This window comes from Labrus mixtus, chromosome 9, assembly GCF_963584025.1.
Source record: "Labrus mixtus chromosome 9, fLabMix1.1, whole genome shotgun sequence".
Lineage (NCBI taxonomy): Eukaryota > Metazoa > Chordata > Actinopteri > Labriformes > Labridae > Labrus > Labrus mixtus.
Window position 1 is genome coordinate 13,310,868 of NC_083620.1, and position 15,770 is coordinate 13,326,637.

General features: G+C 39.8%; 1 protein-coding gene across 3 annotated transcripts in view; it reads right to left on the reverse strand.

Moving 5' to 3' along the window:
* Window positions 1-15,354, reverse strand: part of LOC132980296 (arf-GAP with Rho-GAP domain, ANK repeat and PH domain-containing protein 1-like) — a 45,805-nt gene extending 30,451 nt beyond the window's left edge. For 2 of the 3 annotated variants that reach the window (XM_061046349.1, XM_061046348.1), the window contains exons 1-3: window positions 15,202-15,354; window positions 6,223-7,378; window positions 532-710 (exon numbers count right to left, since the gene is read on the reverse strand). In XM_061046349.1, coding sequence (XP_060902332.1) covers window positions 532-710; window positions 6,223-7,301 — 1,258 coding nt within the window. In that variant the 5' untranslated portion in view covers window positions 7,302-7,378; window positions 15,202-15,354. Of the gene's footprint in view, window positions 1-531; window positions 711-4,560; window positions 4,680-6,222; window positions 7,379-15,201 lie in introns of those variants that run through there. The other variant, XM_061046350.1, reaches the window with a different exon arrangement.
* Between the last annotated feature and the right edge of the window lie 416 nt (window positions 15,355-15,770).

The window sequence follows — 15,770 nt, forward strand, 5'->3', positions numbered from 1 at the left end:
AGCACAGGAGCTTAAATTCCTTGCACCTTGGTAGCATGTCCAACATCAGTAGCACAAAACCACAGTAAACTAAAGACTTGTGAGTGATGGTGGTAAAAAAAAAAAATCCTTTTAGCAAACTTTCCATGTGATACTTGGAATAGTTCAACATAAAAAGGGACTCTAAATTGATCAACTTGAGTAAGTAAAATAAATTATTGCCACCTGTTTCTCAATTCCTACCCAGAGCTGAATTGATCATCTGAATAATTTTAACTTTTTCTCCTGAATTCTGCCTCATAACTTTGAACAAATATAGAATATCAAGGGAAGACTGCATTCTATTGAAAGACAAAACAAGAGTACGTTTCTGTCAGGTTGATAAGCATGTTAGCTCATGTGGTCTAGGGGATAAGGTGTTAAATAACTATGACAATCACGTGAACTTCTGTTGCATGTTGTTTACTTTCTTTATCTCAGTCCCTTATTCAATGTGGTGACTCCAGTATATATTCCTTTCAGAAACTATTATGCAGTTACTACGGTACTCACTGTGCTCATGCAGGGGTTGGGAGACCCTCTTATCGGACACAGCCTTTTGAAGGTCAGCTTGAGATGGCTGTTGTGTGTTTTCCTGGGATTTAAGTGTCCTGATGCGAGGTGGGACCAGAGGAGTTTGTTCCCTGTGCAACTCATTAGCAACCGTCTTGGTGGGGAGTGGAGGAGAGGGGCTGGGGAATAAAGGGGAACAGGACATGTCAGCAGAGGTTTTGAGAGCAGCAGGTGAGTCCTCAGGCACCGTGTTAATCTGAGGTCTGGTGAAAATCCCAAACAGACGGCTGACTCTATACATGCTCTATAGGTAAGAAAGCCCCTCTCCTGTGCTGTTCTTCGTCCTTGTCTTTTTTTATTCCATTGTGAAACTCAGAAAATGAAACGTTTTGAATGTTTTATCCAAAAACTGAATACAAAAAAAAAAGATTGCCGGCAACAAAATTTGCAGCAATCATTGCAGGAAGTTAAAACTATCCCAGAATCCTGAAGGAAAAAGCAGAAGAAGAAAAAAAAATCCTCATTGTTGATGGCTGCTCTTAAGTCTTTTTTCAGTGGTGCAAAAATGAGTCCCAGATCTAACCGGCATTCCCTCTGCTCTTCTTCTGACTGACTGGTTTTCCCTCTCCTTCTGTTTTAAGCTGCAAGTCTGAACCTGCCTCAACCTGAAAGATCTGGATGTAAACACAGCACACCTCGGGATCCCCTGTAAACACACACACACAAACACAGTATGTGTTCACAGGGGATATAGTATGCTGGTGAGACATTGAGTAATTGTTCCAGTACTGCCATTGCTGTTTTGGCACTTTTATTTTGATAATGCATACAGGAGCACCAATTGGAAAGTCAAACAGAGTAACACAGGCACAATATACAGAGGTGTGTCCAGGGGTGTGTCCAGGGGTGGCATGGGCCCCTTTTAAAATCAGATTGTCCACACTAGGTGCCACCCCAAAATCCTAATATACTTGGCTATTTGCCTAATTAGAGGATTAAAGGGATACTTCACCCGTTGAAACATGAATCTGTATTGACATTGGGTCATATATGTAGTAGAAATGAGAAATACATTTTGAAGTTGGTGCCTTCTTGGCCATAAAAAGGCAGAAAGTGTCTTTTTGGCTCATGTTGATGAAAGACACCAAATCCCAGAATGCACAGCACCGCAGGCCACTCCCACTAAGGTCCTCTAGTTCAGAATCAGAAATACTTTATTATTCCCAGAGGGAAATTCGATCGATACAGTTTCTCCAAAATATACAGTATAGCAGTAGAAATATAATAATAAAAACATTTACAGACAAATTTACTTCAACACATACGGCTGTTTCCTCAACAGATTCCGAAATTTCTTCCAGTATTGATCTTGGAAATTCCTGGCAGAAAACAGACTCTACCAGACACCGACACTACCAGTCCGCCCCAGCTTGAGTAGGCCCCAGCTCCTCGTCCTCACCGCCACCGACAGGGGCAAGCATTATGTCCTGGCTGCTGAGTTGACAGCGGCCGCCGACGGCAATATAGCAGCGAGACGTTTGCTGCCGACAAGCTGGTCCTGTGTCGCGGCCAGCGCCCGGCGGCCGCATCAGCCAAGACACAAGACCGGCCTGTCGGCAGCAGCCGTCTCGCCGCTATATTTATGTTTTTTTCGCCATTATCAGCTTTCTCCATAGAGCCTGTTAGCATAGCTTCCAAGCAATATGGCGGACGTTAAGTTTCGATTCTGGGCGTGAGTGCCCACCCACTGATCTGTGATTGGTCTGTAGCTTCAGTGGTCGAAAATATGAGGAACTAGCGTTGTAGTTTCACCTCGCTAACCGCAACAGCTTCCAATGACGCAAAAATCGTCATTTTGCGTCACTGGAAGCTCCAGTTCAGACTTAAAAATACAAAGATTTCCCATCTCAGGGGAAAATGAGGGCGGGATGCCTGACCATTCAAAAATACTACCAGGTTTCTAGTGATATAAAGTATAATGCAAATGGGTGAAGAATCCCTTTAAGTACAAATCAAATATTCTGGCTGTTTTCAACAGGCTGTTTGTAGAACATTCAGTTGTAAATAAATGCTTTACTCTTTCCATAAAACAAATCCATCCAACTTGCAATTGACTAACTTGCCACAAAATGTACATATGCAAGTTGCACAGTGTACAAGAGTTTGCATGCAAATTTCTAAGCACTTTAAACTGTGATTTTGCACATACATCTTTGATTTTGATTCCCTAAAGAATCAAGCTACGAAGATGTATATGTTAAAAGAATGTGTGTTACTCACATGTACATATTAGTGGGGATAGAAAGGGTTAAATGTTTTAATATATTTGTGATCACAAACTTCATGCCACCCCTGCATTAGTCAGTGGGCCACCCCTGTTAAAAAAAACTCTGGACACGCCCCTGACAATATATGTATATTTACTCTGGCCAAGAATAATAATAATAATTGCTATGCTAACATTTTATTCATTCAAATATCTGCATGTTCATATCAAAGTTAAACTTTAATAAAATTGTGGAATGTTTTTTTTTCAATACATAGGCTATATGTCACTGCACACTAAACGTTAATGAACCAATACAGTTCATCTGCTTCTCTGAAATTACAACATTAACAGTCACATTTTCCACTTATTAATGCAGATATAAAAACTCCATAATTGTGGAAATCATTCATTCACACAATTTTTCACGCCTTCAGACACTATTGCCATGCTAATGGGAAAGTCTAGAGTGAGCACATAGGCCTTTTTCCTCTCCCTCAAGTGTTGTGTAAGATCCTCTTTATGTCTATGTCTCTTGTGATTTTCCTTCTCTCTACTATTACAATGATCAGCTTTTACACTTTTAGTGCAGAGATAACTGTCACACATACAAACACATATATGGTAAATGTCTTGTTTTCAAGCAGAGGGTTAAAAAAAAAACAAGTCTGACTCATCGGTCAATACTGAAATCCAAACAAGATTTACACAGTATACTGTTTACACTTGGAATCATTCAGAGTTTTGCACCACTGTGGACAAAATGTAAAGCCTTTTAATGCACTTGGGTTCCACTACTTAAAACAAAGCAAAGAAGTGGCTAACTCACGGCTCTTTTAATTAGCTCTGTTTAATAATAAACCTCTAAACACATAGACTAAGCTCACAATGACAGGAAACTGACCCGTTCACACAGTTCCTCCTTTTTCTCAGAGGAAGAGTGCTGAACTGGGAGCTGTTAGCGGGGTGCTATATTTAACACAGTCTATGTTGGTACACAGATGGAAGAAAGCTGAAGAAGCAATGACTACACCCTTTCTCTTAGCAAACCGATCTATGTGAAATTATTTTGAGCCCAGTTTTACGCGTTATCTCCATATCAATGATAGCAGCTACACAGACACTGTTGCTGTGATGTCGACTGATGAGACGCATTTTAAGCTAGCCTGCGTGTTGTTGTTGTTGGGCTTACATGTCTTGAATAAAAGCAAAATGAGGCATTTTAGCATACAAAAGCAGCAGCTAGCTAGCTAGCAGCTATTGAGTGGCATAAAATCAAAGTATGTTCTGTATATCTGTTTGAAGAAGAGAGTACTAAAAGGGAGCACATAAAACTTGTAGACCACTACAGCTAAACACAAGCCCTCACATGATCTCATCGTAATGGTTTATTAATTATAAAAATAATTCACTTACATCAATGTCTGCAACCTAAACTCTAACAACCAAAGGGCGAGCAGAATAACTGTTCTCTATGTCATCAAATATGTCTGTGTACCACCTGTGCAAAGCTGTGACAACACTACTACTCTGGTCAAGGTAAACTAGTCTCATGTAAACTTGATCAAATTTGCACTAATATTATTCTAATCAGCTGAAAAAAGGTTCCACCCAACTATAATACAGCAGAACACAGTTAAAAAAAGATAAAGCTTCCTTGTTTGAAACACTGAAACAAAGTGAGGAGGTGAGGAAGGAGGTGTGAGCGCATGCAAGTACAAACTGAGAGGTAACAGTACAGATAAGATAAGCATCAACTTTACCTGTCCTGACATGTTCAAAGGGAGTCCTCTTTCATGACGATACAAAAGGCATAAGCGTACACAAACGTGTAACAGTGAGAGGAAAAGGAAAGAAGGAGGAGGAAATGACTGTTCAACCAGAAGATGGGAGGAGACAACAAAGCACGTTGACAAGGAAACAAGAGAGCGTGTGAACGTGTACTAGTGGAGGCTTCCAAAAGTGAAGTTAGGTTCTAATATAAAATGACTTTTTTTTTTCTCTTTTGTCTTTTTGTGATACTCTCTCTTTCTCTGTCTAGGTCAATCACAGAAGCTAATGAGGAGTTGTAACCGCTCTGTTTTGTTCTCCATTGTAACTTCCTCCCTCTTTCTACAGATTGTTTCCCTTTAATACACACACTGAAAATAAAAGCATGACACTAAGAAGTTAGCAAACTCAAAGCCTAAGGCAAACCTAAAGTTACTTTTGACAAAACACACAGGAAAGGAGCTCCAAGCATTACATTATTTACCTTGGAACTACAAAAAAACAACAAATGACTTTATGACTTCTGAAATATAACATCCACAGTTTCAATGTCCAAGAGAGCCTGTGAAACTACCAGAGTGAAACCTTTTTAACCCTGCAAAAAGCAGATTCACATATACAATGTAGGAAAATAATAGCTGAGAAAAGGTCACCACAGAGCCTTTGTAAAAAAAAAGCATCGTGCATATCACACTCCAGTGGTCAGGTATGAGAAACCACAAAAACAGACAGCAGCCTCACAGATAGGCAGGCTACTTAGATGTACATTGAAAAGGGTTAAGTTCACATGTGTAATCAACTGGCCACCCAGCTTTAGTTCACCGCTGTAAGTCATAATGTTTTGGCCGTTCAGTTTTAGAAAAGATCCTATTTTTAATATTCGGGTGTGTTTAAAGCCACCAATAACACTTTGTGTCTAGACTGCGGCACAAGTGAAAAATGACAAGGAGTTGCAATGTTTCGTTTTGTCCAATAGATGGCAGCATAATACTCTAAGACAGTGGTTCTCAACTGGTCTAGTCTAAGGACCCAACACCAACTCCTTCATGAAAATGGTGACCAAAATATCTGATATTTTTTCAACCAGTCAGATTTATTGAATGAAAAATAGTGCAGTTCGGACCTCGAATGGTACGTCACATTTGACAGAACAAAGAAAAGGAACAGAGCGCTGTTTTATGAGCACTTCATAGACTATTTATACTTTTTTTTTTCTAGTTAAATGTTTGCGACCCACTGAAATTGGCTCTGCGACACACTTTTGGGTCCCTAACCACCAGTTGAGAACCACTGCTCTAAGAATTAAAATTGTACAGAGATGAGCTTTCTTACCCTTTTTCAATTGAATTTGTCTCTTTCAACATTAAAGTCACCCTTTCCTCTATATTTAACATTACTGACCATGCACAACACAGATGTATATTTAAGGGGAAGAAAGGCTAAAATGTTAACACTCAACCAGGAGGAGTCAAGTCAAGACAGGGGGGTCAAGAGGCCCAGAGAGGGGGACCATAACCATACTGAGGAGGGAGTGACTGATCGTAATAGTAACATATGAAGTTAATCTGTTACTTGTTTTTTTCCCCAATGTTAACAGCTGAAGAGAGACAGGAAACTTTGGGCGGAGAGTGTTTCAATTTAAACATATGCCTTACCTATTCTTTCTGGGAGACTGTGCTGGAATCCGTTGTGGGATTGGTGGAGGGCACTTTGGTACCACTCCCACTTTTGGAGGGAGAGGTGGAACATATCTGTCATCGCTGGGGGAAGCCATGGGTGAGACAGGTGATGTTTTTCTTCCTCCATCACTGCCTAAATGTTGGCCAGGTGGCTGAATGGCTAATGTCTGAGGCCGAGTTAGGGCTAAGGGGAAACTTGGAGGGTGAAGAGGGGCATGTGTGGGAGTATGGGAAGGGGTTGTGATTGGGGATGCACTCTTGGACACAGATCTGCTCAGTACAGGTGGGGCTGTTACATCATGTTGGTCCAGTTTGGGTGATGCAGGTGAACGAGGTGGAGGTGAGGGGTTCAAGGGTGAGGTGAAGCGCTGCGGGGGGCAGTTGGGAGTGCTTCGTGGGGGGACAGGGGGTAGAGAGGTGTCAGAAGTTGGAGAATCATCGGGGCAGGGTTGGCAATCGACTGGAGCACTAGGGCGAAACTTAGTCCTCTCTTTAGGCACAGGCCTCTCCCTCTCTCCACCTTTTCCTCCATTGCTCTCTTCTACTCCTCCTTTGGACAAGTATTGTCTTTTTCCAGGAACGGGTGTCTTCTCTGCTCCTTCTCTACTTTCGTCTTTCATCCTTGAAACTTGTCTCTCCCTGGGGACTGGTTGCTCTCTATCTCTGGGCATTGTCATCAATGGATCACCACTTCTCAGTTTCTCCTTTTCCTTAAGGACAACTTTAGCTTCCACTGGGACGGGCACAGGTCTCTCGCTCTGCAATACTTTACCAGGTCCTGTTTCCTCCAACCTCTGATCTCTCTCAGACTGTGCAACATGAGATAGTCTATCAGATTTTGTGTCAACATTATCCTGTGTTTTGTTCAAGCTAGCCAGAATGCGTCTCCTGTGACCTGACAGGGTGATGCCCATATGCTCCAGCTGACGTGGTGTAAGGGTGCGACATTGTTGCAGAGTTGCCAGCCCGGCACTCCGAAATGCCTCAGAATACTGCTCAAGACGAAGCACACACAACCAGTCCCACACTGACAAACAGGACTCAGACTGAGACATGACTGTTGCTTGTGAGGGCCAGTTTGTCCACAGAGGAAAGGCAAACTTCAAACACCTTAGATCATGGTGTACAATACCTGGGAAAGAGACAAAAATTAAAATGTGCGGTATAACTAACAAAAAAAGCATTGCATTCAGCATTTGAAAAGAAACCACTGTTGTAATACAGTTTTTAAAAAAGAGGAATAGAAGAATTACAGACCAAATGATGATTCATTCATAGAGATCACATTTATAGACTATTCCCAGCAGCGTCAAAGTAGTATGTGATAAATTGGCGTCACAGTTGTGACTATGACCTTGGTAAAGGAGGAAGTTGTGTGGATGCCAGAACAGAAAGATAGCATAGCAGTTCAGTCACTTGGATGAGCGTTATCCTTCTCAACTGTACTTCTGCTGAATTTCGTGTGCATACTTCTGTTTGGCTTGTGAAGTCAGACACTTTCAGGTCAGATGATCTTTGATGCAAATTTAACTTGGAATTAAATTGCTCGCTGTGATTCCCATCCGTATGTGTTACACATACGTTGCTTCTTTACAGTAGTTGATACACTGACGGTACTAAAACACAACAGACCACTATGGGAGGAAGTGTTATTGACACAACAAGCATTGGCACACACAGCACGTTCATACCGACTGGCTCACTTCTCCCAAACACACACTTGAAGGCTGCTTAAGTGGATTCAAGACCAGCCTCACAAAAAGCCTCCTCATCTTTTTACACCAGCTCTCGCTTTCTTGACTCTGTTCTGTACGTCTTCATTTATAATTTATGTACATCATGCCAGTGTTATAACTGTCTAAGAGTAAACATTTTTCCTAAAAGTTTTCAGTTGGAAGATCAGTCACAATTTCAGGTCCTGGTTTGCACAACAGCAGGCAGCGCCAGCTCCCAGCATTCCCATGATTCAAACCTGCCTGACTGTGAGCAATACCACAAGGGGGGCTGTTGTCATTATAAATCAGCACTACCAAAAAACATCAGTTAAAGGAATCCTGACAGCAAAATAACTTTGGACCTCCAAAAGCCATTTTGTTGCTTTAAAAAAACATTCAATCAAACACCTCTTGAATGTGTTGTGTTTTATCGCTATGCCTCACTCTTCAGACTACAAAGGAAGCTGCTTGTTTGCCAGGCTGACCCACGGACACAAACACACAGCTTTCTATGTGGCCATCTAGACTGAATATTACTTGTACTAAGGCAGTTCAAATGTGCCTAAGAGAAAAATTAAAAGTAGATTAAACTTTTTAAAACTCCATCTCAATGCAACGTGAGCTAATACACTAAAAAAAAACATGAGTGAACTGAGAGCTACGATCCTTATTACACAATAATGAAAGTACACAGAGAGTACACTTCATTGGAAATAGGCTGATAGAACATCTATCATCCATGATGCCTTTAAACACAAAATGAACATTACAATGAATGAAACTATTACATTTCTTATTGCAGTATATAATGTGTTTGAATATTACATTTAAAAAGGGTATTTCACTATGAAAAAAAGACTGAATTCAGCAGTGTTTGATTACATTTCACATTAATACGCTGTGTATGGAGCATTTAGCAAATACACCAGCGGTAGATTATATCTCAAATACACTTGAGACAGATTGCCCTGAGAAGCTAAAAAATGTGACACAGACCTGATTTCATTGGGTAATTGATGTGAGGGCTAGTGGGGCTGGATGAGCACACAGAAACCCACAACATCCAGCCCGAGAAATGCCAACAAGAAGTGCCTGAGTATGCTGAAATGAGTGCATTTCATTTCCTGTTGAATGTTTTCTGTGCCAAGGCTGAGCACACAAGACGCAAGGACATGGCTGTGTCAATCTCCTATCTGATCAAACACAGTTCCTATTTTTAAATTGAGGAAGTCAGAAACACCTCATGAGGCAGATTAAAGTCTGGTTGGTCCTCAGCAGTCACTGGGGTGTTACTCATAAACCAAACACACGTACGCGAAATGTACACGAGAATACACACACTCCTAGATTTTAACTAGCAGGTCTCAGCATTTTTGAGAAGACATTTATCACCTCAGCAATTTGGACTAGAAAGGCCCTTAATCATTCATGTTCTGTTGTGTGTGTGTGTGTGTGTGTGTGTGTGTGTGTGTGTGTGTGTGTGTGTGTGTGTGTGTGTGTGTGTGTGTGTGTGTGTGTGTGTAGCACAAGTGCTTAATAGAGGGCAAGAACAAATGAAAAACTTTTTAAACATCACGCAGTTACACCCTCACTATGTTTCAATGCCATTGAATAACTGAGCCATATATGATCTGTCATGAGGAGGTTGCTGTAAGCACACATTGATAAAGTGACTATATTGTAAGAGGCTTAATTGTAACATGGAGGGAATCCAGTAAACTAAGCTCTGGTGGTAACTGGAAGGTAAAGCTATGTGTCATCTGCATAACAGTGAATTGGATCTCATGCATGATGTGTGACACAGGAGTCACACAGCTGTGAATACAGAAAGTAGTTACATCCTAAATCACCCAGTGTGACTGATGAACTGATGAAGCACGAAGAGTATAGTCTTGCTGATGATTTACAACCTGACTAACAGTCTTCAAAAATATTCAGGTATTGTGAAACAACACTTCTCAGTAGTTTACTGTTTCAAAAAGAACAAGCTTTATGACCAAACAGAACACACATGAAAATAATTATTCTCTGCCTGACTAAAGCTTCTCATTAAGAAATATAATCCAGATTCACCCACTATAATGATCCGTATAAATTATTTTATCCAACAGCTTTTGCAGTGTAGAAATATTTGTTTTAATTTGCCAGCAGGCCTCTGCAAAAGAGGGACGGCTCTTGAATGTATAAGTATTTTTTTTTTACATATTACAACTTATCATATACAGTAGATTAAACATTTTTATGGTTGTTGGAGTTGCTTTTTTATTTCCATATGTGCTTCCTCTCTGTGTCTTTTGCTAATCTTCTGTGTACTGCAGACCTAAATAAAGAAAATAATTATACATGCATATTTTCATGTGACTGTCAACAGGTTTCTTGAACTGCTTCAATAAACAAAGAACTTTCTCATGAACTCACATAATACCGAGAAAATTTTAGATTTTTCATAAATTCTGCACATCAGCGGCTGACTCCCTGTGCTTTTATTTTATTTTTACAATACACGACAAGCAGTTTGCTCCCTGGACATTTCAGGTCCTTTATCTTTCCCTCCCTCCCTCCCTCCATCTTTCTCTGCACTACCTCCCTCCCACTCACAAAGCAGCCAATAACAGAGTCTCTGTGCTGCCTTCACAATGGGGCATTCTGTTGCCTGGGCAAGTACACACACACTGAAAAGAAGGAGGGAAATGCATGGTGGAAACCCTACTGTTAAATCTGACCAATCTCTCCTAAACCAGAGCTCACCTTAAAATATTGTGTGTGGAAGCTTTGTGTAGAAGCTGATGTAATTCATCACAGCAGATAGCGTGGACGTTTCATTTTCTCTCATTTTTCTCTGATTTGCGCCTGATAATGTCAGGCCCTCATCTCCAGTGGGTCTCCTCAGCACTAAAGTTGTTTCTTTAACTCATAAGACTGTACTTAAGCACTAGGCAAAAAAACATTTACATCTCACGAAAGTTATTTTTCACACATTACACTGACACAGCGTTTGACACCTAAGCAACACCTTCCTAGTGTCAGGCATGTTACTGACAGCATACTATGCACTATCATGCTGGAAACATCAACATATTATATTGTGTGTTCTTGGGCTATTAAAAATATGTGAACTAACTATTTTCTGCAGAAGCATCTGCGTCCCTTAAACGGTTATTATCTTCATCAGGCAGCTGTAAGAAAAAAATAACTGTGGAGGTTATTACAGGATCTGAATTTTCGGTTTTGAATAGAACAGATATTTAAATTTGTAACTAGTCTGCTCTACAATTGTTTTGACATTACGTGTGCTCTATGAATGCATATTTGGTGCTATAACCCAGTGTACTGCACTTCACACACACAAAGCATAAAAGTGCTTCAAGTAGAAGTGAGCAACACCTCTCACTGAGCCAAATTGTTCACTTCATAATTTTGGGACATTGTGTAAACTTACAAATAAAAACAGAATGGGATGATTTGCAAAATATTATTAATTGAGAATAGAACAAATACAACATATCAAATATTTAAACTTGTGTAGACTTTATTTTATTCAATTCATGCACCCTGTTTAAAAAGTCAATACAGTAGGCTTAAGCTTGGGTCATATACTTTGTTTAAGACCGTACATTTTCACAGGGGAAGAAAACAAGGATCACAGACTGAGCTAGTGTAATGCAACTATCCTGCATTAAATGATGTTGTATTACATTTATTAGATGTGGTGATGGAACTGTGTGGTTATTATTATTATGAGGATGTGGGGTTTTTTGCTGGAAATGTCCTAATTTTAAAAAAACATGTTGTCAGCATCAGATTCAAATAGGGCAAATAATTTTCCAAAACAATGACATTTCTCAGTTTTAACATCTGACATGTTGTCTTTGTGGCTTTTTTTCAATCATATATGGACTTTCAAAGTTTTGCAAATCATCACATTCTGTTTATTAGCATTTGAAACCACTTTAGGACATGGGGTGGCTGTGGCTCAGTTGGTAGAATCATCTGCCTCTAAACTGGAAGGTTGGGGGTTCGATCCCCAGTTCCTGCAGCAACATGTCCAATGTGTCCTTGGGCAAGACACTTGACAGAGATGGTTTTAGGTTGAAATTGTCCAGAGAAAACAAAGCAAAACATTTGAACAAAATCACTACCTTGAATTTTGTTTTTCTGTGGTTCTACATCTGCATGTGGAGGGGGAAAAAGGCGGTATTGTGGGCCTATGCTAAGTTTCATATTGGTTTCCACTCTAGGCCAATTCTGTAGTTGACTGATTTGCAGGATTTCCTGAAGAAGATTCTATTTGTGATGGTAACTGTAGGAGCAGTCTGTTAATTTGAGCTGAAGATAAGAGGGCTTGTTGACAGTAGTTTGCCCATGTCGCAAAGAAAATATAAATGATATTACCTTCTCAGAGATATACTGGAGTGGTTACTTCATTAAAGGAGACTCGGGTCTAAATAGCTTTTTCTTGTCAAGAAGTTTAAAAAAAAAAAAAAATGTTGAAAAGTTCAATTTCTTTATCAATTTCTAAACTCACTTTTTCGTTGGCTAAATGACTTCTGGAGCCACTTAAGAGTAAATATTCCTAGAAGTTTAGATTCCCATCAAGGTGTATTTAAAAGGATTTCTGAAGAAAAAAAAACGACTCACACTCACACACTGGCAATGACTCATAAACCGACCACCACACACTGCTGCTTTCAGCCCACTGTCATTAAGACTCAATAGTGACTCAGTCCTGCCAGTAAAGAAATGCAACTGAACAATGTCCACTGATGAACAAGCCTGTGTGTGTGCCTCTAAATCTTCAGGCTAAAACATTTCACAGCAGGAAGTTTCCCATGGTAACCCTCCACTGACTAACCACATTTAACCTTTGGGTCCTTAAATGGGACCGAAGTCATCAGCCTGGGACGAAAACAATGTTTTGACTTCAGATGGGCCTTCTGGAAGTCAGCTGATAAACGCAAGAGCAAACTGAGGATACCACAAAGTTACAACCTTCACAGGAGTGAGCTGAAACTTGATCACTCTATTCAATATGTCGAAACTACTCCTATATACCATTAGGAACAGTTTAAAAAGTAGCAGCTAACCACTATTGGTAAGACTAAATATTATTTACACCTGTCAGACGAATGTAGTACAACTCAACAGCAAAACAATCTACATCCTCATAATAACCATAAAGTTTAAGCCTCACCTCTCTAATAAACTCAGTAAAACCGTCACCACTATTTATCCTGCATACATCAGTGTAAAAATGTAAAATGTTATTTAAAAAGAAGCCGTCTTTCCGTCAGATCATTCTGATACAAAAGCTTGCGCTAGTGCACGACACACACAAACACACACTCCCTAGTGTGAGTATGTGTGTGTGCTGTTTATGTATCATTAACAATATTACGTTTGTATCCATACTTCATGGGCTGGGTGCGGGTGCAAGGGAGGCTTAAGATTGGAAGGATGAAGAAGATACGTATATGCATCGACCTATGATTTCATGTTATTTCATTAAATGATAGAAAAGATCACAAAAAATGGCATCACGTTTATCCACAGAAGCCACGTAAACTGACCTGGAATAAACTCTATAGTTGTTAATGTAATTTTAGTGTTTGCCAAAAGTGATCACTTCTTGCACAACTTGGCTTTTTATACAAGCATGTGTAATACAACTGTCAGGCGGCTTGATGCGTCCTGAACCGGTGAGGTAATCCCCCCTCTCACCTCATTATAGAGTGATTCAGAAGAGAGTTATCATGTGAACTTATGAGACACATGGAGAGGAAAAAACTGAAGAGCGAAAAAAAAAAAACATATGGAAAAGTGGTAAACACAAGGGACATAAGGAAAGACAGATAGACAGACACACAAAGCTTTCCCTGCATTTTGATGTCAAAGACCGTTAAATAATTCAGAGCTTACATCCTCAGCAAGAAGCACAACCAATTCCAATCAAGATTGTGAATGTGTTTTGGCTTAACTTAAAGCCTTCTTTGAAACAATAACTGAAGGGTAGGGAAATAATGTATTCATATTCACTTTGGTAAATAACATCCCATCATCAAGCACTTCGAGGCTAAAAGTAGACATTCAGACGCACTCATCACGAACTCTGACAATGATATCTGTAAGGTATCTTCTTATATTTTGTGTTGCCCTTTGAATCAATAAGTTTGAAAACCCTTTTCTGACACTCCTTCCATCACTGCTCTGAATGCATATATGATCCTGTTTACGTTTTCTTAAAGGAGGGATAAACCCACCTGAGTTTGAGCGAGTTCTGCAGGAAATATGCACCTGAACAACATCTAACCACAATTGACGTAACATTTAGGAGCCCAGCTTCTTTGAGAACATTGAACTGTCCACAAATATTTTAAACAGGCTTTAAGAAGTCTGTTGACCAAGCAATTCATGCAAAATGGATTTTGCAATTCTTAGGCTTAACCCATGCAAATAATATCGCCCCTGAGTGAATTGACACAGCAAGGGGAAACACTATCAGAGTTTCCACTTATCTAAACAACTGATAGCTTATTTATCACATCTCTAAAAACACACACATGTGGAACTAAAAAACAAACCTCATACGTGGGTCTAGCTGTAGTGTGGGCTGTAGAGATAAAGGCCAATAAATAGAGAATGTAAAACTCCCTGCTTTGGATCTATATGCAAGGCCTGGACGTCCACCTGTCTCAGGTCAGATCCACCTGCTGTCTGACAGCTCTCACATCATAAAGCTTGATACTCTCTTTTCCCGACAGGTGTAGTCGTAGACGTGGTTCAAAAACCTCCATTTAATGGTCAAATTCATCCCTTCGGCCAGCTTAAAAATAACGAATTCCACTGGGGATAAACAACCCCGTCAGCACATTTCCTCTCAGCATTTCCCGAAGAAAGATAAGAGCAGCCAAGCACAACTAGCAAGTTAAAATTAACCATGAAGGTCGAGAATTATTTCCTGTTCTTCACTATATTAGACTAAAAGGTAGTTTACTAAAAGCAGAAGTGGACACGACTAACGGTCTTAACACGAACATGTTTCCTTACATGGTTTTTGTTTTGTATGTTGGGTTAATAAGACCGACTAAGGTTGTTTTTGTCGCAGCAGGTCAGGTTAATGGTCAGGACTTAATTCTCCCTGAGTTTGGTTTTTAGTTCTGCTGAGTTTAAGACACTCTTGTTATCAACTGTTTTCGTAAAGTTTATATCTGAACACAGTAATAACTTCTTGTCATGCACTTACCTTTTAAGTCGTTGATGTATCCAGTTCACTGAAACAAAATCAAATTTAGTATTTTGGGGTTCAACAAGCGGCCACAACTCCGACGCCGAATAGCGGATAACATTTTTCACGCGAATGAAAAGCAGCAGCAGCAACAATTAGACAGGCGGTGTTAAGGTGAAGAAAAAGAAGAATACTGTTTCCGTCTAAACATTTCAAAATAAAATATCACAAAGACTAAACAACTGTTTGGAGTTCAAAGTTTTAGGACTGCGCACTCTGTCTTCCGTTGTGTCTTCGACTATTTCTTGCTAACTTTGATTGCGAAAAATTGCAAAAACTTCCGTAAGGCCGTCATGTGACCACTGAAAAAGAATGGACAGCCCAGTGTTTTCGATAGTTCTACCTTTGACTTGGTTTTATCACACATAAGACTACTTCTCACTACGAATTTCAGCTCACACAAGCCTTAATTTGTACATTTAAAAAAAAAAAGTTTGATAAGAAATGCATTTTTTTAAATATTAAAGGGCTGTCATAGAAGATAATCACACATTATGAAATATTATGATAAACTGTTGTACAAGAGA